The 26,289-nt window shown below is 52.5% G+C and overlaps 1 protein-coding gene across 2 annotated transcripts in view; it reads right to left on the bottom strand.

Moving 5' to 3' along the window:
- The window catches only part of CRMP1 (collapsin response mediator protein 1), a 58,277-nt gene that overhangs the window by 4,214 nt on the left and 27,774 nt on the right, over positions 1-26,289 (bottom strand). For both annotated transcript variants that reach the window (XM_036260301.1, XM_036260310.1), the window contains exons 5-12: positions 21,196-21,257; positions 20,315-20,395; positions 8,589-8,657; positions 6,484-6,604; positions 5,528-5,684; positions 4,033-4,174; positions 3,098-3,268; positions 703-882 (exon numbers count right to left, since the gene is read on the bottom strand). In XM_036260301.1, coding sequence (XP_036116194.1) covers positions 703-882; positions 3,098-3,268; positions 4,033-4,174; positions 5,528-5,684; positions 6,484-6,604; positions 8,589-8,657; positions 20,315-20,395; positions 21,196-21,257 — 983 coding nt within the window. The remainder of the gene's footprint in view (positions 1-702; positions 883-3,097; positions 3,269-4,032; positions 4,175-5,527; positions 5,685-6,483; positions 6,605-8,588; positions 8,658-20,314; positions 20,396-21,195; positions 21,258-26,289) is intronic.

The following is a 26,289-nucleotide window of genomic DNA, read 5'->3' as shown; positions in this document are numbered from 1 at the left end:
ACAAGCACACACATACACATGTACACAGGCATGCACACGTGCATGCACACACAGGCATGTACACATACACACAAGCTGGCTTTCCTGGCAAACATCAGCCCTTCAGTGTGGGAGGCTGGTGGCTGTGGTGACCGGAGGGACCCGATTAGGGCAGACAATGGGCACGGGTGCGAGTTTGTCGAAAGTGTGGGCAAGCTTCCTCCTCTGGACTGGACTGGGCCAGAGCCTGCCCCACGCCCTTTGACCTCCCAAGGTCAGAACCAAGACTCTCCCAGGGAAAAGGGGAAAGAAGGGTGCAGAATGGAAGGGACGAAAAGGAAAGAGAAAGAGGGTGCCCTCCCGTCCCCCACGCTTGCTAGGGCTGTGATCTTTGCTAAATGGCGACACTACTCCGGGTGCAGGGCTCTCCCAGCGGGTGACGCCGGCCAGTCCTTCACTGCCCTGAGCACCAGGGTGCTGACCTGCAGAGGGATCGCGACCCCTCCCAGAGGGGGTGAGGGGTGCACCCCAGTCAGTTACACACAGCCCCTCTCCCATCCCCACTGGCGCGCCCCTTTCCAGTCTGCAAGCCCTGGGACCCCCACGGTCCGGCTCTGACGCCAGCCCTGAGGTGGAGGCAGGACAGGGCCACAGCTCAGGCGACAGGCGAGCGAAGGGAGGCTGCGAGGTCTGCGAAGGCTGCGCGGGGACCCCAACACGCACCTTGTTCCTGATTCGGACGCGCTGGTAGAGATGCTCGGGGAAAGGCTTCCGCGGGATGAAGCGGCCCATGCCCTTGTTGACGTTGATGTCGCCGTCCTCGTAGACGATCTTGCCCTGGCTGATGACCACCAGCGGGGAGCCGTGGCACTCCATGCCCTCGAAGATGTTGTACTCCACAGCCTGCCAGCGAGAACCATGCTGTGCCCTCACGGCTCCTGGCACGGCCCTGGTCCCACCGGGACGCTACTCAACCTCAGACCACAGGCGCTTCCCAGGGGTTCTTCTGAAGACACCATCTTTAGGGCTGTGTAATATTCCACCATGGGCTCTTCCAACCCACTGGGACGCTACTCAACCTCAGACCACAGGCACTTCCCAGGGGTTCTTCTGAAGACACCATCTTTAGGGCTGTGTAATATTCCACCGTGGGCTCTTCCACGTGCATCACCAACCCCTCACTACTGGCATTTAGGTTGAGAGTGGTTTCCTAGAATTACACTAATACTATCTGAGGCATCATGAATGAGTGGGGCCCCAGGAGTAAGGCCGTGTGGCTGCTCTGACCGGAACAAACATTTCTGTGTCTTTTCAAAAATATATTTTGTCAGTCTGTTCCCTGCTTCCATGTCTCTGGATCTGTCTTGTTTGTCAGTTTATTTTGTTCATTAGATTCCACATATAAGTGAGATAATATACTTATGTTTCTCTGACTGGTCTATTTCACTCAGCATAATACTCTCCAGGTCCCTCCATGTCGTCCCAAAGGGTAAGAGATCTTTCTTTTTCACAGCTGCATAGTATTCCATTGTGTACATGTACCACAGCTTTTTTATCCACTTGTCTACTGAGGGGCACTTGGCCTGTTTCCAGATGTTGGCTATTGTAAATAATGCTGCTATGAACACAGGGGTGCATATATTCTTTCTGATTGGTTTTCAGGGTTCACAGGGAATAGACTGATGAACCTCAGAGGGAAGGGGGACAGAGGGGCAGGAAGAGATAAACCAAAGAACTTATATGCATATATGCATAACTAATGAACACAGACAATAGTGTGGTGAAGGCAGGGGGGTGAGGTGGGAACGGGGAGGAGGGAGTCAATTGGGGAAAAAAGGGGGGACATCTGTAACAATTTCAACAATAAAGATATTATATGTGTGTGTGTGTGTGTGTGTGTATAGTCTTTAGGACAGGCTAGTTCTCTAAAATTAAATTGCTGGGTCAAGGGACAGGAGTGTTTTGCGGCACTTCCTGCCCATGGCCAAGTTCCATTCTGACGGTTGCAGACCGCGGACAGCGCACTGGCCTGGGGCGAGACCCTACAAGATTTCATGTCTACGAAACCCGTCCGGCGAGGGCACGGTTGTTTTCACATTTTTTCTTTCTGCTATTTGAAAGATAAACCATTTCTTTAAAATACACGTTCTTTTCATTACTCCCAAAGTGATACGGTGAGCACCAGCCGACGGCTTCTGATTATTTAAAAAGCAGGTCCTGTGCACGGTACAGAAATTCCAGCATCGGCCTCGGGGAGAGTCCTCTGTGCCCCCAGTGGTTCCGAGCACGGATAATGAAGGGTGTCCCCCTAATCTCAGCGTGTCCCCCAATCTCGGAGATCACACCATGGCAGCACGTGTACGTGCTCTGAAAACACCCCCAGCGTTCGTTAACCGCGGACCTCCCCCCCCCCCCCGGGATGTGCTGTGGCTCCTGCCCCAGCCCGCACCTGGCCAGACCCTGCTGAAGGGCCCGTCCACGTGTGCCCACGGGCGTGTGCGGGCAGCTTCCCTGGACGGGTCTGCCCTCCAAACAGGTGGCACCGGTTTCAATTCCCAACACAGCCCCGTGCGCGCCTGCCTCCGGCGGTCTGGTCACAGCCGCGTCCCCTCACCCCCTGGCGCTCAGTCACCGGCACAGTGAAAACTGGCACCTGACCGTCGTGACCTGCGCTCAGCTAGTTACCAGTGAGACTGCGTCTGGTTTGAAATGAGTGTCGGCCACCAGCGTTTCTTCTGTCACTGCGTTGCGTTTCTGCGGTTCTACTGACTAGGGCCTTGGGAAGGGCGTCTGTGGTCTCTCGGCCTTCGGGGGCATTTGCAAAGCGCAGAGATAACCCCCGCCACAGGCCTGGGCTGGGAACACCGGGAGCCACACCCTGGCTGTGCACCAACAGGGCACCCAGAACACAGCAGGGGGCTGCTAACCTGGAGGAGGGCTCCGGCCAGTGAGGGCGAGGGGGCAGGCCAGACAGTGCGTGCTGGTGCCAGCTGCAGAGCACAGTCCCCCGCTGCAGTCACGCAGGACCGGCCGCCGGCATCAGCCTCCCTCGGCTGGGGACCGCGCACATCGCGCTCACCCACAGGGCTGTCACATGGCCCAGACCAACAGGACTCACCGATTTGTGACTCTTGGCCGTTATGGTCTTCACCTTGTCGGGGTCCCAGATGACCACGTCGGCATCGGAGCCCACGGCGATCCGGCCTTTTCTGGGGTACAGGTTAAAGATCTTGGCTGCGTTGGTGCTAGTGACAGCGACAAACTGGTTCTCGTCCATTTTGCCGGTCGCCTAAAGAGCAAGATCCACGGGTGAGAGGGTCCCGGGGCAGGGCCGGCAGCAGGCAGACAGACAGCTCAGCCCGGAGCGGGGTGCCCGGCCATGAGCTTGGAGTTCTCTCCCCTCCCGGCCAAGAGCACCAGGGGCCCGGCCCCATCACAGGGAGCCGGAGTCAACCGCTCAGACACACGTGTGCATGACAGCCATCACGGCACCCTGTCTGTGTCACAGGGCCCATGTGTAATAGAAAATAAAGACCTTTGTCCGGCCGGTGTGGCCCAGTGGTTGAGCGCTGACCTGTGCACCAAGAGGTCACCGGCTCAATTCCCGGTCAGGGCACATGCTCAGGTTGTGGGCCCGATCTCCAGTGGGGGGCATGCAGGAGGCAGCCAATCGATGTTCTCTCTCATCGATGTTTCTATCTCTCTCTCTCTCTCCCTTCCTCTCTCTCTAAAATCAATAAAGGAAAAATAAAATAAAATAAAAACCTTTGTTTCAAGTCAGAGAGTCATCTTTACAGGAACTACAATGTGGTTACAGACAAAACAAAACGTCATTCTTGAGGAGTAGGGGACAGCTGCGACCGGAGGACCTTGGGCCAGGTGCCCGTCCTTGGGAGTCACCGGCCCCTCGTGGGTCCCCTGGTATGCTCTGCTTCGGCCTCCAAGCAAGGCCGAAAGGACAGTTAAGAATCATGATGCACTGGCTTTGGATGGACCGGGGGTGGGGGGACTACTTCTAGAAAGTTCCTGGGGGAGAGACAGGTGCCACCTTACCACCGCCTTGTCCCAGACGACGGTCATCCGCTCCTCAATCCCGTTGACGCCCTCGGGGATCAGAGTGAAGTTGTCCTTGCCCACAGCCTTCTGGGCGGTGCTATAGGGACAGTGGCCGCTGCCCGTGACCTGCAGGTCTCCACTGGCAGGAACGAAAACAGGGCGGGCTCAGCTCGGGGCGAAGGGTGAAGGGCGAGCCCCAACCTCAGACACTCAGCACAGGCTTGACTTAAAGCCTCAGGCAGACTGGGCAGCGGCTGGGCCCGTCCCAGGCGCCAGGAGAAGGCCCCCTGGCCGTGGGGTCTTGCATAAAATAAAAACGAAGGAGCCCCAGACCTGGGGAGGAGGTTCCGGGTTAGCATGGGCTCCGGGCTGGTCTGGGGAAGGCTCCCCAGGTTGCCCCCTCATCCTCACGTGGGGAGGGAGCCACCGCCCAAGAGGGCCAGGCGATGCTGCCTGAAAGGCTCTGACCCTGCCTGGGACAGCTGGCCCGGGGCGGGGAGGGGGCAGGCGGGGTTCCGGCCTTGGGACCTCATGGCGGCTGTGGGACCTCATGGCGACTTGTTTTTCACTTGGAGAGGAGAGAACACTGAAGGTCTTCAGGAAGGAAGTGGGGGCTCAGTCTGATTTAGGTTTAAAATATCTGGGTTCCTGCTGGGAGCAGGCTGCCACACGAGGGGACGACACGAGGGGGCATGGAGGGGGCACAGGGAAGTAGAAAGGACGGGAGGGAGGAGAGACGGCAGCAGCGGGAGCTGAGATGGCCACAGCCCGGGCCCTCGGTCCGTGTCCTGTGTCCCCTGGCTCGGGCACCACGGTGGGAGCAGCTCTGTGGGGAGGGGGCGTGTACTCTGGACTGGGGCTGCCCACCCGGCTGGCTGCAGGTGACGAAGAACCTGGCGGCTACGCACGTCCAGGGCTCACCTCTCTCGGGGGAACATTTCCATGTGGGTGCACAGCTTCGGCCCCTGCGCCTCCTGCCTAGAAGCCCCATCTTACCCTCACCCATCACGCAAGCTCATCCCTGAGCTCCAGGGAGCTTCCTGCAAGTCTCCTGGCTCTGAGCAGCCCGCACACCTCAGCTCTGAGTGTCCTTCCCTCGCCTGGCCGCCTGGCCGACAGCACGGAGGGGAGTGGCCTGCGCCTGCACCCGGGCACAGCGCCCCCAGTGAGCGGCAGGCCAGGCTTCCATCCACCTCCTCGGGCAGCTCTGTGGCAGGGGCTCGGGTCTGTGACACGGCCACAGTGGCCCCGGCAATCAGGATTCCAGTGCTGGTCTCTCACCCCTAATCCTGGCTGCTCCCCAATATCCCCAACGGGGACACCCAGGAGGTGTTACGTCGTCGCTGACTGAACGGAGGTGGTCAGAGTGCAAATGGAAGGGACGCTGAGGCAGACCCCGGCCCCGAGGCCTGCGTGGAAGATCGGAGCTTTGTCCGGAGCCCGCCTGGTTTCCGCCCCGGCCCTCTGCCCCCCGGGCCCCTCTGGCTCTCACCAGGCCAGCAGGGAGGTCAAGTAGTCGGGCGTGGTAGGGTCGGGGCTCAGGGGAGGCGAGGTCACGAACGCCGCCGCCTTGGCCCAGTTCTTGCTCCAGTAATGGGTGCCGTCGGTCCCCAGGCTGGCGGCGATGGGCTCGCCAAACACGAGGGGGCCTTGGGGGACAAACACAAACACGTGTGGTTAAGAGCGAAGGGAGATATTGATGCAAAAAAGAAGCAGACCTCGGGCTGGAGAAAATAAATCGGCCAAAGGCAGTACATCGTCCATCCTTGTCCCAGGCCCCACCCCAGGTTCCCCAGCCCCCGGCACTCAGGACCCCGCTGTCCCCCTCAGCATGGCTCTGGATTGGCTGTTAGTTCTGGAACAGGACCCCTATATCCTGTTACAGATCGGCCGCCGGAGGCAGAGACGTGGTCTGCTGTTCCCATGGGGCTCCGCCAGCAGCCAATCTTCGAGGAGGCATCAAGTTCATGTAACATCTGGGAGGCGACTCCAGGACACACTGGCTGGGGACTGGGGATGTGACCCACGGGGGACACAGAAGCCAAGGGAAGGTGAGCCGTCACCATGACTGTGGGCACCGGCAGCCTAGTGCTCAGGGACCCTGTGAATCTGAGCTGCCGCAGAGCCACCCACACCGGGGGCCAGGGGCGGGCTGGGCCCCGCGCGTGGACGGGCGGCTGTGCCTCTGCAGGAACAATCTCTGCAGGACGCAAACGTCAACAGCACCTATGACTACCCCAGCGACAGAGGTCAGACGTGCCTTGCCCAAGGTCGCGCACGGCACATGGAGCCTCAAACCGACTGCATGTCTGCCTGCCACCATCCCATCCCCTTCCCGGTCGCAGGAGCCCAGGGGCCAGACTCCCGGCAGCGGCACTGTCTGCCCCGGGCAGGGGCTCCGTCAGGGAACCTGGAGCTGCCCACAGGGCCCGGGCCCTGGCTGCGCACCTCTCTTCCGGGCCAGGGCGATGATGTCGGCCGCACTCTTGCTCATCACCTTGGTGATGTACACGGGGCAGTTGATCCGGCCTGCAATGGCGATGGCCCGGAACACGGCCTCGGCCTCCAGCTGCGGCACAGCAAGTCCACAGGTCACGGGAGGGAGGGAGGGAAGGAGGGAGGGAGGGCAGCCACCACCCACCCGGGGCTCCCTGAAGCAGAGTCCTCCGACTCCCCTCACATGTGGTCAGAGAAAAACCTGTTGCCACAAAGGAGGGACATATTGTAGATTCAGAACAGAAAGAGCCCTGGTCAGTGTGGCTGAGGGTTGGAGCATCGTCCCATGCACCAAACAGTCTTGGGTTCGATTCCCGGTCAGGGCACATTCCCAGGTTGCAGGTTCAATCCCTGGCCTCAGTCGGAGCACATGTGGAAGGCAACAGATCGATGTTTCTCTCTCTCTCCCTTCCTCTCTCTCTCCCTTCCTCTCTCTTGAATCAATGAAAAGCATATCCTCAGGTGAAGGTTAAGGAAGGAAGGAAGGAAGGAAGGAAGGAAGGAAGGAAGGAAGGAAGGAAGGAAGGAAGGAAGGAAGGAAGGAGGGAAGGAGGGAAGGAGGGAAGGGAGGGAGGGAAGGAGGGAGGGAGGGAGGGAGGGAGGGAACATTAAATCAAAATCCATTTGGTTCGAGGATTGGAAGGCAGACTATGTTCTCTGCTGCTGGACGCATTCTGCATGTTCTGTTAGTGGGGATACATTGGGCAGAACAGGGCATCAAAAGGCCCATAGAAAGGTCCATGGTTTGTAAAACGCCTGACATCAGTGAACCGTGCGTCCGCCATGCCTTCCTTCCTTCCTTCCTTCACCAGGCGAGGCCACCCGCTGTTGCCTTTGGCCTCTGCCCCTCCAGGCCAGTGCTTCCTGAACGAAGGTCCAGTCAGGTTTTGTACAGTTGCGTTTTTAATTTCCAGTCTGGTGATGCCTCAACCGGGGTCCTGCTGCCCATGGCTGGCACGCAGCACTGGTGCCACGTCCACATGATATGAAAGTTTGTGAACCCGTCTGCGGGTCTGTTCTGGTCTCACCAGCGGCCTGTGGGCGGCGTGCTCACCTGCAGGTCACTGGGCTGGATCAGTGTCTGGCACGGGGCCAGGCCCAGGTGCAAATCAGGGAGGACCGATGTGATTTGATGAGGACAAAGGGAACATCCTCAACTCAAGGCTTTCGGGGAACTCTACTTGCCTTCTTCTGTCCTCCTACACACATACACACATGCGTGCACGCACGCACGCGCATACCTGTGTGCACACACACACATGCATACCCACGTGCACGCACACACACATATACATACCCACATGCATGCACACACATACACACGTGCACAACACAATGCATACCCACGTGTGCACACACATGCATATCTACATGCACACACACGTGCACACACATGCATACCCACATGCACAACACAGTGCATACACATGATGCACACATGCATACCCACATGCACGCACACACATACACACATGCACACACACACAATGCATACACCTGATGCATGCACACACACCCAATGCATACACCTGATGCATACACACACACACACACACACACACACACACACTCCCAGGGGAATCCATCATTTTCGAGTCCCAGGAACCCAGTGGGCAGCGGGCAGGGACAACTGTTTCACAGGCATAAGTCCTGGGACATGAGGCTCCCTGTCTTAATATCAAATATGCTAAGACCCCCATAAGGGTCCTTATCCAGTTCGGACATGGACTGTCCATGGGGCCTTGGTGTGAAGTTTCTAGACTTCCTGGGCTCTGGGGTCAGAGTCTCCCCCCGGCTCCTCTGATTGGCCTACAGCCTCCAGGGCTCCTGAGTCCAAGGGCAGAGCCTGGGGAGGGCCGCACGTGCTGGAAAGGGCAAGTAGGGGGCACGGCAGGGAGCAGGGGGCACGGCAGGGAGCAGGGGGCACGGCAGGGAGTAGGGGGCACGGCAGGGAGCAGGGGGCACGGCAGGGAGCAGGGGGCACGGCAGGGAGCAGGGGCTCCAGCTGGGGTACGCTCAGCTATGTCAGAGACACACCAAGTGCAAGGCCCCTTTACCTCCTCGGGTCTGCTCAGAGCATGGCCCTCGGGACCCGTGATGCCCATCTCTAAGATCCGCTTCTGTTCCTGCAAGAAAGAACAATGAGTCAGCGATGACAGAACCTCCGAGATGGGAGAGGACGATCCTCCGACCCCCACTCCCTTAGCCAGATGAACAGCTGAGGACCAGAGGGTGCAGGGCTCTACCTTGGGCTGGGGCAATCCAGGGCTCCCTGCTCCTTCCTCTGTCCCCGCCCACCTTCCCTTCTGCAGCCCTGGTTCTCGACACCATGCCTGCTCTCTGGGCAACCCCTGGGGCCAGCGAGAGGAAGCTGGTGGGTAACAAGTGAGCCTCAAAGCCCAGCCGCTCCCTCCCAGTCTCTGCGCCTCTGCTGCAGGGCTCTCTGGGGGAACACAGTGGTCTGGGTGGTGCATGGATATGGAAACCAGCGCCCTGAACTGGGAGTCCAGCTCCAGGACGGACCATCTCGGCGACCCTGGGCAAGTTGGTCAAGCCTCAGTCTTCTCGGCCTTACTCTGGGGACAAAGGCACCTGCATCGCCGAGGTCCACTGCGAACGAACGAGGCAGCACGTGTAAACGCTATCGCGGCACCTGTGTCCCGTCGGCTCATCCAGCAGGAAACCTCTACCTCAAGTTCATCCTATCACCTTGAAATGTTCCCTGAGCTAATGGCCCAGATTCTAATCCATTTGCTCCGAGTTTTCTCGCCCCAGAAATACTTTCGTTTCTCCAAAAGAAATTATTTTTACTTTGCCCAGATGTCGGCTGTGCTGCTGCTATTTTTAACTCCCGTGGCTTCCGCGCCCCATTCTTCCCGGAGCCCCGGGCCGTGTCACCCGTGAAAAACCAGTCTCCACCGCATCTATGGCTGACGCCTGAGCTCATGGCAGGAACATAAACTGGAAACAGTTTCAAGATCCGACAGCTGGGGGTGGATCTGAGTAAACAGTCATTTCGGCTACCGAAGATGATGTTTACAAAGCATTTCTGTAAACTGTTTATACAGAGATTTTATGACGTGGACAGATCCCTATGCAAGATTATTTAAATGTCAGTTACTCTTTCTGTTGGAAGAAAGAAAAAAAGGAAGAGAGGTGGGAGAGAAGGAAGGAGGGGGGTGGGCAAAATGACAAGAGGAGGAAAACATCACTAAGGACTGGATGGAGTAGGGCTTCTAGGTAAAGATCATGGGCTGAGCACATGCTTTGTTTTTGCTCCCTCCAAAGCCCCACTAAAGGGACAGAAAAAGACACAAAAGCCAAGAGAATGCAGAGAAGACAACAGAGACAAACTTTTGGAGGCTACACAACAGATGTCCAAAAGGTCACGGAGTTATGAGAGCCGGGAGAACGAACTCAGTCGGCTGCGCGGGAAGCTAAGAAGCTGGGAACTGGGGCTCCAGCTGCTGGTGAGAGTGTCAGCTGGACCTTCTGGAAAACTGTCCAGCAGTAACTACTGATGCTGACTAACACACAGCCATCACCAGCAGCCCTGCACCTAGGGATATACTAACAGAAATGTGAACGCAGGTTTACCAAAAGACAGATCCAGGAGGTTCATGAAAACTTTAAACATAATAGCCCCCAATTTAAAACTATCCAGATACACATCACCTGGAGGAACCATCATGACAGCCCCCCGCAGCGGGATTCTACAGGAGGACACATTGTGATATACTCCCACATAGGGATTCTACAGAGGATACACTGTGATATACTCCCACAGAGGGATTCTACAGGAGGACACAGTGTGATATACTCCCACAGATGGATTCTACAGGAGGACACACTGTGATATACTCCCACAGAGGGATTCTACAGAGGATACACTGTGATATACTCCCACAGAGGGATTCTACAGGAGGACACATTGTGATATACTCCCACAGAGGGATTCTACAGAGGATACATTGTGATATACTCCCACAGATGGATTCTACAGGAGGACACACTGTGATATACTCCCACAGAGGGATTCTACTGGAGGACACATTGTGATATACTCCCACAGAGGGATTCTATAGGAGGACACACTGTAATATACTCCCACAGAGGGATTCTACAGGAGGACACACTGTGATATACTCCCACAGCGGGATTCTACAGGAGGACACATTGTGACATCCTCCCACAGAGGGATTCTACTGGAGGACACATTGTGATATACTCCCACAGCGGGATTCTACAGGAGGACACACTGTGATATACTCCCACAGAGGGATTCTACAGGAGGACACATTGTGACATCCTCCCGCAGTGGGATTCTACAGGAGGACACACTGTGATATACTCCCCCAGAGGGATTCTACAGGAGGACACACTGTGATATACTCCCACAGAGGGATTCTACAGGAGGACACATTGTGATATACTCCCACAGAGGGATTCTACAGGAGGACACATTGTGACATCCTCCCACAGAGGGATTCTACAGGAGGGCACACTGTGATATACTCCTACAGCGGGATTCTACAGGAGGACACACTGTGATATACTCCCACAGAGGGATTCTACAGGAGGACACATTGTGATATACTCCCACAGAGGGATTCTTAAGGAGGACACATTGTGACATCCTCCCGCAGTGGGATTCTACAGGAGGACACACTGTGATATACTCCCACAGAGGGATTCTACAGGAGGACACATTGTGACATCCTCCCACAGAGGGATTCTACAGGAGGACACATTGTGACATCCTCCCACAGAGGGATTCTACAGGAGGACACATTGTGATATACTCCCACAGAGGGATTCTATAGGAGGACACACTGTAATATACTCCCACAGAGGGATTCTACAGGAGGACACACTGTGATATACTCCCACAGCGGGATTCTACAGGAGGACACATTGTGACATCCTCCCACAGAGGGATTCTACTGGAGGACACATTGTGATATACTCCCACAGCGGGATTCTACAGGAGGACGCACTGTGATATACTCCCACAGAGGGATTCTACAGGAGGACACATTGTGACATCCTCCCGCAGTGGGATTCTACAGGAGGACACACTGTGATATACTCCCCCAGAGGGATTCTACAGGAGGACACACTGTGATATACTCCCACAGAGGGATTCTACAGGAGGACACATTGTGATATACTCCCACAGAGGGATTCTACAGGAGGACACATTGTGACATCCTCCCACAGAGGGATTCTACAGGAGGACACATTGTGATATACTCCCACAGAGGGATTCTACAGGAGGACACATTGTGATATACTCCCACAGAGGGATTCTACAGGAGGACACATTGTGACATCCTCCCACAGAGGGATTCTACAGGAGGACACACTGTGATATCCTCCCACAGAGGGATTCTACAGGAGGACACACTGTGATATACTCCCACAGAGGGATTCTACAGGAGGACACACTGTGATATACTCCCACAGAGGGATTCTACAGGAGGACACACTGTGATATACTACCACAGAGGGATTCTACAGGAGGACACACTGTGATATACTCCCACAGAGGGATTCTACAGGAGGACACACTGTGATATACTCCCACAGAGGGATTCTACAGGAGGACACACTGTGATATACTCCCACAGAGGGATTCTACAGGAGGACACATTGTGATATACTCCCACAGCGGGATTCTATAGGAGGACACACTGTGATATACTCCCACAGAGGGATTCTACAGGAGGACACACTGTGATATACTCCCACAGAGGGATTCTACAGGAGGCCACATTGTGATATACTCCCACAGCGGGATTCTATAGGAGGACACACTGTGATATACTCCCACAGAGGGATTCTACAGGAGGACACACTGTGACATCCTCCCACAGAGGGATTCTACAGGAGGACACACTGTGATATACTCCCACAGAGAGATTCTACAGGAGGACACACTGTGATATACTCCCACAGAGGGATTCTACAGGAGGACACACTGTGATATACTCCCACAGAGGGATTCTACAGGAGGACACACTGTGATATACTCCCACAGAGGGATTCTACAGGAGGACACATTGTGATATACTCCAACAGAGGGATTCTACAGGAGGACACACTGTGATATACTCCCACAGCGGGATTCTACAGGAGGACACACTGTGATATTCTCCCACAGAGGGATTCTACAGGAGGACACACTGTGATATACTCCCACAGCGGGATTCTACAGGAGGACACACTGTGATATACTCCCACAGCGGGATTCTACAGGAGGACACACTGTGATATACTCCCACAGAGGGATTCTACAGGAGGACACACTGTGATATACTCCCACAGGGGGTTCTACAAGAGGACACACTGTGATATACTACCACAGAGGGATTCTACAGGAGGACACATTGTGATATACTCCCACAGAGGGATTCTACAGGAGGACACATTGTGATATACTCCCACAGCGGGATTCTACAGGAGGACACATTGTGATATACTCCCACAGAGGGATTCTACAGGAGGACACATTGTGATATACTCCCACAGCGGGATTCTACAGGAGGACACACTGTGATATACTCCCACAGAGGGATTCTACAGGAGGACACATTGGGATATACTCCCACAGAGGGATTCTACAGGAGGACACATTGGGATATACTCCCACAGAGGGATTCTACAGGAGGACACACTGGGATATACTCCCACAGAGGGATTCTACAGGAGGACACATTGGGATATACTCCCACAGAGGGATTCTACAGGAGGACACACTGTGATATACTCCCACAGAGGGATTCTACAGGAGGACACATTGTGATATCCTCCCACAGAGGGATTCTACAGGAGGACACACTGTGATATACTCCCACAGAGGGATTCTACAGGAGGACACACTGTGATATACTCCCACAGCGGGATTCTACAGGAGGACACACTGTGATATACTCCCACAGAGGGATTCTACAGGAGGGCACATTGTGATATACTCCCACAGCGGGATTCTACAGGAGGACACATTGTGATATACTCCCACAGAGGGATTCTACAGGAGGACACATTGTGATATACTCCCACAGAGGGATTCTACAGGAGGACACATTGTGATATACTCCCACAGAGGGATTCTACAGGAGGACACATTGTGATATACTCCCACAGTGGGATTCTACAGGAGGACACATGTGATATACTCCCACAGAGGGATTCTACGGAGGACACATTGTGACATCCTCCCACAGAGGGATTCTACAGGAGGACACATTGTGATATACTCCCACAGAGGGATTCTACAGGAGGACACATTGTGATATACTCCACAGAGGGATTCTACAGGAGGACACATTGTGATATACTCCCACAGTGGGATTCTACAGGAGGACACATTGTGACATCCTCCCACAGAGGGATTCTACAGGAGGACACACTGTGACAGCCTCCCACAGAGGGATTCTACAGGAGGACACACTGTGATATACTCCCACAGAGGGATTCTACAGGAGGACACATTGTGATATACTCCCACAGAGGGATCTACAGGAGGACACACTGTGATATACTCCCACAGTGGGATTCTACAGGAGGACACATTGTGATATACTCCCACAGAGGGATTCTACAGGAGGACACATTGTGATATACTCCCACAGAGGGATTCTACAGGAGGACACATTGTGATATACTCCCACAGTGGGATTCTACAGGAGGACACATTGTGATATACTCCCACAGAGGGATTCTACAGGAGGACACATTGTGACATCCTCCCACAGAGGGATTCTACAGGAGGACACATTGTGATATACTCCCACAGAGGGATTCTACAGGAGGACACATTGTGACATCCTCCCACAGAGGGATTCTACAGGAGGACACATTGTGACAGCCTCCCACAGAGGGATTCTACAGGAGGACACACTGTGACAGCCTCCCACAGAGGGATTCTACAGGAGGACACACTGTGACATCCTCCCACAGAGGGATTCTACAGGAGGACACATTGTGATATACTCCCACAGAGGGATTCTACAGGAGGACACACTGTGATATCCTCCCACAGAGGGATTCTACAGGAGGACACATTGTGATATACTCCCACAATGGGATTCTACAGGAGGACACACTGTGATATACTCCCACAGAGGGATTCTACAGGAGGACACATTGTGATATACTCCAACAGAGGGATTCTACAGGAGGACACACTGTGATATACTCCCACAGCGGGATTCTACAGGAGGACACACTGTGATATTCTCCCACAGAGGGATTCTACAGGAGGACACACTGTGATATACTCCCACAGCGGGATTCTACAGGAGGACACACTGTGATATACTCCCACAGCGGGATTCTACAGGAGGACACACTGTGATATACTCCCACAGAGGGATTCTACAGGAGGACACACTGTGATATACTCCCACAGGGGTTCTACAGAGGACACACTGTGATATACTACCACAGAGGATTCTACAGGAGGACACATTGTGATATACTCCCACAGAGGGATTCTACAGGAGGACACATTGTGATATACTCCCACAGCGGGATTCTACAGGAGGACACATTGTGATATACTCCCACAGAGGGATTCTACAGGAGGACACACTGTGATATACTCCCACAGAGGGATTCTACAGGAGGACACATTGGGATATACTCCCACAGAGGGATTCTACAGGAGGACACATTGGGATATACTCCCACAGAGGGATTCTACAGGAGGACACACTGGGATATACTCCCACAGAGGGATTCTACAGGAGGACACATTGGGATATACTCCCACAGAGGGATTCTACAGGAGGACACACTGTGATATACTCCCACAGAGGGATTCTACAGGAGGACACATTGTGATATCCTCCCACAGAGGGATTCTACAGGAGGACACACTGTGATATACTCCCACAGAGGGATTCTACAGGAGGACACACTGTGATATACTCCCACAGCGGGATTCTACAGGAGGACACACTGTGATATACTCCCACAGAGGGATTCTACAGGAGGGCACATTGTGATATACTCCCACAGCGGGATTCTACAGGAGGACACATTGTGATATACTCCCACAGAGGGATTCTACAGGAGGACACATTGTGATATACTCCCACAGAGGGATTCTACAGGAGGACACATTGTGATATACTCCCACAGAGGGATTCTACAGGAGGACACATTGTGATATACTCCCACAGTGGGATTCTACAGGAGGACACATTGTGATATACTCCCACAGAGGGATTCTACAGGAGGACACATTGTGACATCCTCCCACAGAGGGATTCTACAGGAGGACACATTGTGATATACTCCCACAGAGGGATTCTACAGGAGGACACATTGTGATATACTCCCACAGAGGGATTCTACAGGAGGACACATTGTGATATACTCCCACAGTGGGATTCTACAGGAGGACACATTGTGACATCCTCCCACAGAGGGATTCTACAGGAGGACACACTGTGACAGCCTCCCACAGAGGGATTCTACAGGAGGACACACTGTGATATACTCCCACAGAGGGATTCTACAGGAGGACACATTGTGATATACTCCCACAGAGGGATTCTACAGGAGGACACACTGTGATATACTCCCACAGTGGGATTCTACAGGAGGACACATTGTGATATACTCCCACAGAGGGATTCTACAGGAGGACACATTGTGATATACTCCCACAGAGGGATTCTACAGGAGGGACACATTGTGATATACTCCCACAGTGGGATCTACAGGAGGACACATTGTGATATACTCCCACAGAGGGATTCTACAGGAGGACACATTGTGACATCCTCCCACAGAGGGATTCTACAGGAGGACACATTGTGATATACTCCCACAGAGGGATTCTACAGGAGGACACATTGTGACATCCTCCCACAGAGGGATTCTACAGGAGGACACATTGTGACATCCTCCACAGAGGGATTCTACAGGAGGACACACTGTGACAGCCTCCCACAGAGGGATTCTACAGGAGGACACACTGTGACATCCTCCCACAGAGGGATTCTACAGGAGGACACATTGTGATATACTCCCACAGAGGGATTCTACAGGAGGACACACTGTGATATCCTCCCACAGAGGGATTCTACAGGAGGACACACTGTGACATCCTCCCACAGAGGGATTCTACAGGAGGACACATTGTGATATACTCCCACAATGGGATTCTACAGGAGGACACATTGTGATATACTCCCACAGAGGGATTCTACAGGAGGACACATTGTGATATACTCCCACAGAGGGATTCTACAGGAGGACACATTGTGATATACTCCCACAGAGGGATTCTACAGGAGGACACATTGTGATATACTCCCACAGTGGGATTCTACAGGAGGACACATTGTGATATACTCCCACAGAGGGATTCTACAGGAGGACACATTGTGATATACTCCCACAGTGGGATTCTACAGGAGGACACATTGTGATATACTCCCACAGAGGGATTCTACAGGAGGACACATTGTGATATACTCCCACAGAGGGATTCTACAGGAGGACACATTGTGATATACTCCCACAGAGGGATTCTACAGGAGGACACATTGTGATATACTCCCACAGTGGGATTCTACAGGAGGACACATTGTGATATACTCCCACAGAGGGATTCTACAGGAGGACACATTGTGATATACTCCCACAGTGGGATTCTACAGGAGGACACATTGTGATATACTCCCTCAGAGGGATTCTACAGGAGGACACATTGTGATATACTCCCACAGAGGGATTCTACAGGAGGACACATTGTGATATACTCCCACAGTGGGATTCTACAGGAGGACACATTGTGATATACTCCCACAGAGGGATTCTACAGGAGGACACATTGTGACATCCTCCCACAGAGGGATTCTACAGGAGGACACATTGTGATATACTCCCACAGAGGGATTCTACAGGAGGACACATTGTGACATCCTCCCACAGAGGGATTCTACAGGAGGACACATTGTGACAGCCTCCCACAGAGGGATTCTACAGGAGGACACACTGTGACAGCCTCCCACAGAGGGATTCTACAGGAGGACACACTGTGACATACTCCCACAGAGGGATTCTACAGGAGGACACATTGTGATATACTCCCACAGAGGGATTCTACAGGAGGACACATTGTGATATCCTCCCACAGAGGGATTCTACAGGAGGACACATTGTGATATACTCCCACAGAGGGATTCTACAGGAGGACACATTGTGATATCCTCCCACAGAGGGATTCTACAGGAGGACACATTGTGATATCCTCCCACAGAGGGATTCTACAGGAGGACACATTGTGATATACTCCCACAGAGGGATTCTACAGGAGGACACATTGTGACAGCCTCCCACAGAGGGATTCTACAGGAGGACACATTGTGATATACTCCCACAGAGGGATTCTACAGGAGGACACATTGTGATATACTCCCACAGAGGGATTCTACAGGAGGACATATTGTGATATACTCCCACAGTGGGATTCTACAGGAGGACACATTGTGATATACTCCCACAGAGGGATTCTACAGGAGGACACATTGTGACATCCTCCCACAGAGGGATTCTACAGGAGGACACATTGTGATATACTCCCACAGAGGGATTCTACAGGAGGACACATTGTGATATACTCCCACAGAGGGATTCTACAGGAGGACACATTGTGACATCCTCCCACAGAGGGATTCTACAGGAGGACACATTGTGACATCCTCCCACAGAGGGATTCTACAGGAGGACACACTGTGACAGCCTCCCACAGAGGGATTCTACAGGAGGACACACTGTGACATCCTCCCACAGAGGGATTCTACAGGAGGACACACTGTGATATACTCCCACAGCGGGATTCTACAGGAGGACACATTGTGACATCCTCCCACAGAGGGATTCTACAGGAGGACACATTGTGATATACTCCCACAGCGGGATTCTACAGGAGGACACATTGTGATATACTCCCACAGAGGGATTCTACAGGAGGACACACTGTGACAGCCTCCCACAGAGGGATTCTACAGGAGGACACATTGTGACATCCTCCCACAGAGGGATTCTACAGGAGGACACATTGTGATATACTCCCACAGAGGGATTCTACAGGAGGACACATTGTGATATACTCCCACAGAGGGATTCTACAGGAGGACACATTGTGATATACTCCCACAGAGGGATTCTACAGGAGGACACATTGTGATATACTCCCACAGCGGGATTCTACAGGAGGACACATTGTGATATACTCCCACAGAGGGATTCTACAGGAGGACACATTGTGACATCCTCCCACAGAGGGATTCTACAGGAGGACACATTGTGACATCCTCCCACAGAGGGATTCTACAGGAGGACACATTGTGATATCCTCCCACAGAGGGATTCTACAGGAGGACACATTGTGGTATACTCCCACAGAGGGATTCTACAGGAGGACACATTGTGATATACTCCCACAGAGGGATTCTACAGGAGGACACATTGTGATATACTCCCACAGAGGGATTCTACAGGAGGACACACTGTGATATCCTCCCACAGAGGGATTCTACAGGAGGACACATTGTGACATCCTCCCACAGAGGGATTCTACAGGAGGACACACTGTGACATCCTCACGCAGCGGGATTCTACAGGAGGACACACTGTGATATACTCCCACAGAGGGATTCTACAGGAGGACACATTGTGACATCCTCCCACAGAGGGATTCTACAGGAGGACACATTGTGACATCCTCACGCAGCGGGATTCTACAGGAGGACACATTGTGACATCCTCCCACAGTCGGATTCTACAGGAGGACACACTGTGACATCCTCCCACAGAGGGATTCTACAGGAGAACACATTGTGACATCCTCCCACAGAGGGATTCTACAGCAGGACACATTGTGATATACTCCCACAGAGGGATTCTACAGGAGGGCACATTGTGATATACTCCCACAGAGGGATTCTACAGGAGGACACATTGTGATATACTCCCACAGTGGGATTCTACAGGAGGACACACTGTGATATACTCCCACAGAGGGATTCTACAGGAGGACACATTGTGATATACTCCCACAGAGGGATTCTACAGGTGGACACATAGTGACATCCTCCCACAGAGGGATTCTACAGGAGGACACACTGTGACAGCCTCCCACAGAGGGATTCTACAGGAGGACACATTGTGACATCCTCCCACAGCGGGATTCTACAGGAGGACACATTGTGACATCCTCCCACAGTCGGATTCTACAGGAGGACACATTGTGACATCCTCCCACAGTGGGATTCTACACTGGGATGAAAAATAAAAGGCTATTGCTTTGAGTCAACAGAAATGAATCTCACAGACCTAGCACTGATCAAAAGAAGCCAGATATAATAGCACACACTGTATGGTTCTATTTTTATAAAGTTTGAAACCAGGTAAAACTGAGCTGTGTGTGGTAGGTGACTTCCAAGAGGCTCCCAGTCAGCCTCCTCCTGGTCTCTACACCCTTGTGTAATCCCTTGTCCCTGCAGATTAGGCAAAGGACCATACCCTCCAAGGTCTGAAGGGCAGTTATGTTGCCCCCATTGTACAGATGAGCAAACAGATTCCTGAGGCAATGTGGACTGGGAAAGGCCTCGCTGCAGATGGTGTGTGTGCGCCTGATGCCTGGAGTATCTGATATGCCATCCACTTCTTGGCTTGGTGTCACTGCCCAGTCACCTCCCTACTCGGTGCCCACACCCTCTGCAATCTCATCGCAGCAAGGAGCAGACTGCACACCACTCACCTGAGCTATCAAATCTCCATTTTCCGCGTGCACCAAGATCACAGCGCCCAGCCCCTTAAGGAAGGTGAAGGCTTCGTAGAGCTGAGGAGGGATACACAGGGGTTGGGGTGAGATCAAAATGCCAAGCAGGGTCATTGCAAAGACCGCTCCTCTGCTCACACCACCGCTCACTGGCCCTGGTAGAAGCAGCAATGGAACGTCTCGTTCAATGCACACAGCCTTGGGAAGGATCTGCCCTTGCCCCTGAGGAGCCGGGGTGGGGCAGGACTGCACTCTCGGTCCCGGTGCCTGTCCCTGCCTTTGGCTTTGTTTGGATTTGCTCCATCGTAGTGCCTGTTGGCAGTGACCACTGAGAAGTCATCTTTTGTTTTATTGAAATTGCAAAATTAAACCTGCTAAACTAAGCCTGTCCCGTAATCACCCACATACCTCGGGAGACGCATACCTCTTTACAACGTTGTAACCCATGTCATTCGATAGATCACAGTGGGGTGGAGGAGGGGCCATGTTCTCCAGTAACGCTAATACTCACATAATATACAACCTGCCCAGCATCACCGGATTTAGCTAATACGGGCCTCTTCCACTACCCAGTTCCTCCTCCCACCCCTGAAGCAGCTGCAATCCGACCTTCACACCCGTGAGGACCAAAGCCACCGTGTTCGCTCTCCGGAGCTCTCAATCCTATCTTTGTTCTCCACATGTGCAAGACAACGCCCCCTCACACACACCGTGTGCTTTCAGGTGCAGAGAGCGGGGGAGGCACCGGGAGACGTGACGCACTTTCGAGGACCTGCACCCAAGGTCTGCTGGGCTCCGTCTACAACCAGGGCTTCGGTGGAGCAGACACGAGAACGAAGCAGGTGTGCAGGAGGACTTACCTGGCTATCGGACATTTGGTAGAGACCCTTATAGGCCATGTAGACTTGGAAGGAGTTGACGCCTGTTCAAGATAAAAAAGAGAACAGAAAAATGCATTTAAGCCCTGGCTGGTGTGGCTCAGTTGGCTGAGCATCGTCCCATGCACCAGAAGCTCTCTGGTTGGGTTCCTGGTCAGGGCACATGCCCAGGTTGCAGGCTCAATCCCCAGTCAACACGTGTACAGGAGGCAACCAATCGATGTTTCTCTCTCACATTGATGTTTCTCTCTCTCCCCCCCCCCTTTTTCTCTCTCTAAAATCAATTTAAAAATGTATTTAAGAAACATGAAGCATGTCTTTCCTGTAAACTGATAAGCACAGTACAGAGTAGCCAAGGACAGAAGGGGGCCATCAGAATTCAGTGAGGGCACATGCCCAGCCTGGGTGCGTGGGCATGGGACAAAGGAGGCCTCGGGGGGGTCACACCTGAGCTGAATCTAAAGGAGGAGGAAGAGGAGGAGAGGGGAGGGAGAAGGGGGAGTTGGAAGGGGAGAAGGGAGGGGAAGGGGAGGAGGGAGGTGAAGGGGAGGAGGGGGAAGAGGAAGGGGAACTGTCGGCTGAGAGGGAGGGTCGTGCAGGGACATGGACAGTGGGAACATAAGGGCCACTAGGTATACGGGTACTAGACAGTGTCCTGTGGCTGAAGCGAAGGGAGCATGTGGGTTTTTATTTAATCCCCTCTATTTTTTGTGAAGATTTTTTACTGATTTTTTGAGAGAGAGGAAGGGAGAAGGAGAGCGAGAAACATCAATGTGAGCGCGACACATGGATCGGCACCCTCCTGCAGGCCCCCTACCTGGGATCAAGCCTGAAACCTTTGGGTGGCCGGGACGATGGCCAACCAGCTAAGCCACACAGGCCAGAGTTCCCTGTATTTTTTCTTATGGTAAAATACCAATGACAAAGTGCGCAGTCACAGCCATTTTAGTGTCCAGCTCAGCGACACGCAGGGCGTTCACAGACAGCCGTCACTGCTATCTACAGTGCGGCCCACGCGCTCCAGGCAGTGACGTGGGCAGACTTTCTGTCTCAGAAAAACTCTTCTGAAAGCAGAGTGGAGAATGGCTGGGCAGAACAGCAAGGAGAAACGGAGGCAGGCAGGAGGATGAGGAGGCTATAGGCCAGGTCAGGAGATGCAGGGACAGGGAGGGGGGGTGGGAGGGAGAACTTGACCCGAATTCACCTTCGAGTGGCTTGAAGACAAGGACCCCATCTTCTACATTATTCCGTCCTGCACATTCATAACACGCACTGTGCAGGTAATGTTTGTTAATGATATCAGAAAACACTGATAAAAAAATGAAGAATGTAAGGCTAAAGGAGTAAATGGATTGGACTTCTGTTATACTGAGCAATAGTGAAGACAAGCCAACAAGCTTTTCTTGTGTGAAATGGCTCAGCAACAAAAATTTTCCTTCTCCTCCCCCCTAAAAAAATCTGGAAAAATTAAAAGAAAAAATAATCCTCAGAGATTGATATAAAAGTATCCATTTCTAATTAATTAAGTAGGCATAAATAAAAATAGGATAATTAGTTGATATTATATTCCTTGTAAAGATAAGCCCTTTTTTTTTTTTTTAGAGAGAGAGAAAGGAAACATCGATATGAGAGAAAAACATCAATTGGCTGCCTCCTGCACACCTCCTACTGGGGATCAAGCCTGCAACCGGGCATGTGCCCTGACCAGGAATCGAACCGGGACCTCTCAGTCTATTGGAGGGAGCTCAATCCCTGAGCCACACCAGCTACACATGATAAACCCTTTTTAAAATACAAAAACAAACGCTCAGTATATCAGTCACAGACAAAATATCAAGGGGCACACAGGTGAAACCAAAGTGAGAGGTAAATTCATAGCCTTAAATGTTTCACTATTTTTTTATATATATGTTTTATTTATTTTTCTTTATTTTTAGAGAGAGAGGAAGGGAGAGGGAGAGAGAGATAGAAACATCGATGAGAGAGAACATCAACTGGCCATCTCCTGCATGCCCACACTGGGGATCAGGCCCACAACCTGGGCAGGTGCCCTGACCGGGAATCGAACCAGTGACCTCTTGGTGCCTGGGTTGATGCTCAACCACTGAGCCACATCAGCTAGGCTGCTTCACGATTTTTTAAAGGGGAGGGGAAGAGGAAGTTTCCATGATAAAACATTTTAAAAGAAATGAAAATTTCCAGAAATGAGAAGTAAACAATGTAAATAAAAGCAGAAATAATAATTGGATAACATGGTAGATATAATGAAAACACCCTAGAACCAGTACTTGGGGTGGGGAGATAAGGTGAAACTACCTCAGATTAAAAACTCCTGTGAAAAAAATCATGCCAGATGTGCCTTGTTATAAATGAAAACCTTCTCTATGTTAATTCTTAAAAACTCAAAATAAAAAGCAAAACCCAACAACGTAAACAAATCTGCGACAAAGTCAGCAGAGGTTTGAAAACACCGGACAGTGGTTACTGCGGGGGGAGGGGGGTGACTGGGACTGGGACCCAGAAGGGACTGTGGGGTACACTTCAATTTTCTAACTGACTGGAGTAACCTCATAATAACTCATAAAACCACATTTTTGCTTTGTGTGGTTTTCTGTATCTGGTCTAGGTTTGTTTAAAAGATTCAAATAGCCCTGGCTGGTTTGGCTCAGCAGCTAGAGCGTCGGCTCTCAGACCAAAGGGTCTCAGGTTCGATTCCTGTTCAAGGGCACATACCTGGGTTGAAAGTTTGATCCCCCTCCCCCATCCTTTCCACTCTCTCTTAAAAAAAAAATCAATGGAAAATTACTTCAGGGTGAGAATTAACAAAAAACAACAACCACCAAAAAAGATTAAAGTAACAGCAAAGAAGCAAAGAACACTAAAGGCAAACAGTAGTCTTAGACAATTTAAGAAGAAAATATGGCTACCTACTGAAGATAAGAAAAAGATGTGGTCATATTTGTGGTCAAAGTAACTCAAGTTCAAAGCTCGGATTGCAGCCCCTTGTACAGAGTTGCCCAGCGGTGGCACCTCGAACGGGGGGAGCCGCGGAGGTGGAGAGAGTGGGTACACTCGGGGAACAGAAAACACGGGCTTTCTGACACACTGGAGGTAAGAATATAGGACACTTCTGGGCGTCTGGCTTAAACACCTGGGTGGACTGTAAATAAACTTCTTTGGTCATGAGAATAAAAATTAAAAATATTTTTTAAATTTCAAAAATAAAAAGTACGTTGTCCAATGCTAGAGAATATGCCTCAAAATGAGTCCCTCCGTGTAGCAGCCCTGGTACTCACAGCGCTCCCCACTCACCCCGGCCATCCTCACCGTTCTCCCAGAGAGCAGCACAGAACCCCACTCCTAACCCATGGACTGATCACCTGTTGCATCGTCAGCCCATTCATCACACCCCCAGTTCTCAGAACTGTTACATTTTCTAGCAAGTACCCTTTCCCCTCTGCACCTGTGCCCGGAAGCAGCCACGTCCATACCCTGTGGCCCTGCCCGCTGGTGGATGGGTACCTGATGCTCAGCTGAGCCACCAGGAGAGACTGAGCCCAGGTCATACCAAAGGGCACCTGGCCGGTCTCCACAACAGATGTCCACCCGCTCAAAGGATGGGCTGCTCCGTACCGCCGTGGGGATGAGGGAGGGGGCAGGGGGAGGGTGTGGGGAGAACGAAGCTGGCACAGAGAGAAAAACTTAGGTGAGCAAAGACCTCCCCGCACAGGATCCTGGGGTTACATCTCCAGCCCAAAGCGAACCCACTTGTTTAGTTTCAGCCAAGCTCTGGGGGACTCTGTGGTTTGCACTCAACGCGGGGATGTCGCTGTCTGTGTCGGCAAAGAAAACCTGGATTCGTCAACAATCAACAGGTTTCTTAACGGCAGGGTGTTTGCATGGTCATGTGTGCTGAGAATGTTCGAGAAGACAGTAAACAGCGCGCACTTCCCAGAAGTCTCTTTTCACGGAACACTTACCACCTCACTCATCCGATATTTACTGATGACTTCCTGTGTGTGAGCATCATTCTAGAAGCTCAAGACACAAGGTAGGAAGGACCCCTGTCTACATTCTACTGGGAATAAGCACGAAGCAAACAAATAATATCATCTCTTGGATAAGACATAGGAAGACATTACACGGGCTGCTAATTTTTTAAAGTTTCATGGAAGTTTTGCAGCGACTACCATTCAGAGTGTGAGTGTGTTTCCCCAACCAGCCCTTGAACATGGGCTGGTGTCGAGGTCTGCCCTGGCCAACAGTGACAAGAGGTGGCGGTGCCCAAGCCTCGGCCACAGAGGGCGGGCAGGTCACTCTCAGCCTCTCGGAACCACAGCGGAGGAGCACAGGACAGCGGCTGCAGCCTGGAGAGAGGCGCCCCAGCCCCAAGTCCCGGGGGGCCCCAGGCGGGTGAGCAGCAGAGCAGCTCAGCTGAGCCCCCCTGGCCCCGCCCACCGAGCTGTGAGCAAAGCAACACCTGCTCTTTCTTACCGGTTGTGGTAAAACACACAGAACGTGGGTGGGACGTGCCGTCTTAACCTGTCGGCCTAAGGAACGTCCAAACCCTCAGAGCATTTTTGAGTTGACTTGAACCAGATGGGTGACATGTGCCGGGGAGCAAGATCTCAAATGCTCCCCAAATCTGTCATCCCTTTGGTTCAAATAAACTCTTACGAAAATTCTCTACAGGTTTGGACGTTTCTCACGTTGGCATCTCCTTGGTGTCGGTGGCAGGAAGGGATCGCAGGACAGTTAACAAGGTCGCGCACTCTCTCGAGGGTGGCGCATGACATCAAAGGCATGTTTACCCAGAGGCACAGACACTGCGGCAGGGCTGGCTTCAGGCAAAGATGAGCCCTTTACTAAAGAAGTTACATGCCTGAGGGAGACTACCCTCCGTGACCTGCCCAGTTAGGGATTTATGATCGGATCACCCTGTGAGGTTACTTTCCACAGAACCCCCTTTTCGTCCACAAACCACTGCTTAGGGTCCAGCTCAGGGGCAGGAAGTACATCCGCACCGGACTGCGACCATCCCCTCCACCATCTCCAGAACTCTTCCTGTTGGCAAAA

The sequence above is a fragment of the Molossus molossus genome, unplaced genomic scaffold (assembly GCF_014108415.1).
Source record: "Molossus molossus isolate mMolMol1 unplaced genomic scaffold, mMolMol1.p scaffold_m16_p_1, whole genome shotgun sequence".
NCBI classification, from domain to species: domain Eukaryota; kingdom Metazoa; phylum Chordata; class Mammalia; order Chiroptera; family Molossidae; genus Molossus; species Molossus molossus.
The sequence above is the reverse complement of the archived record's forward strand: the minus strand, read 5'-3'. Positions and strand labels throughout refer to the sequence as shown.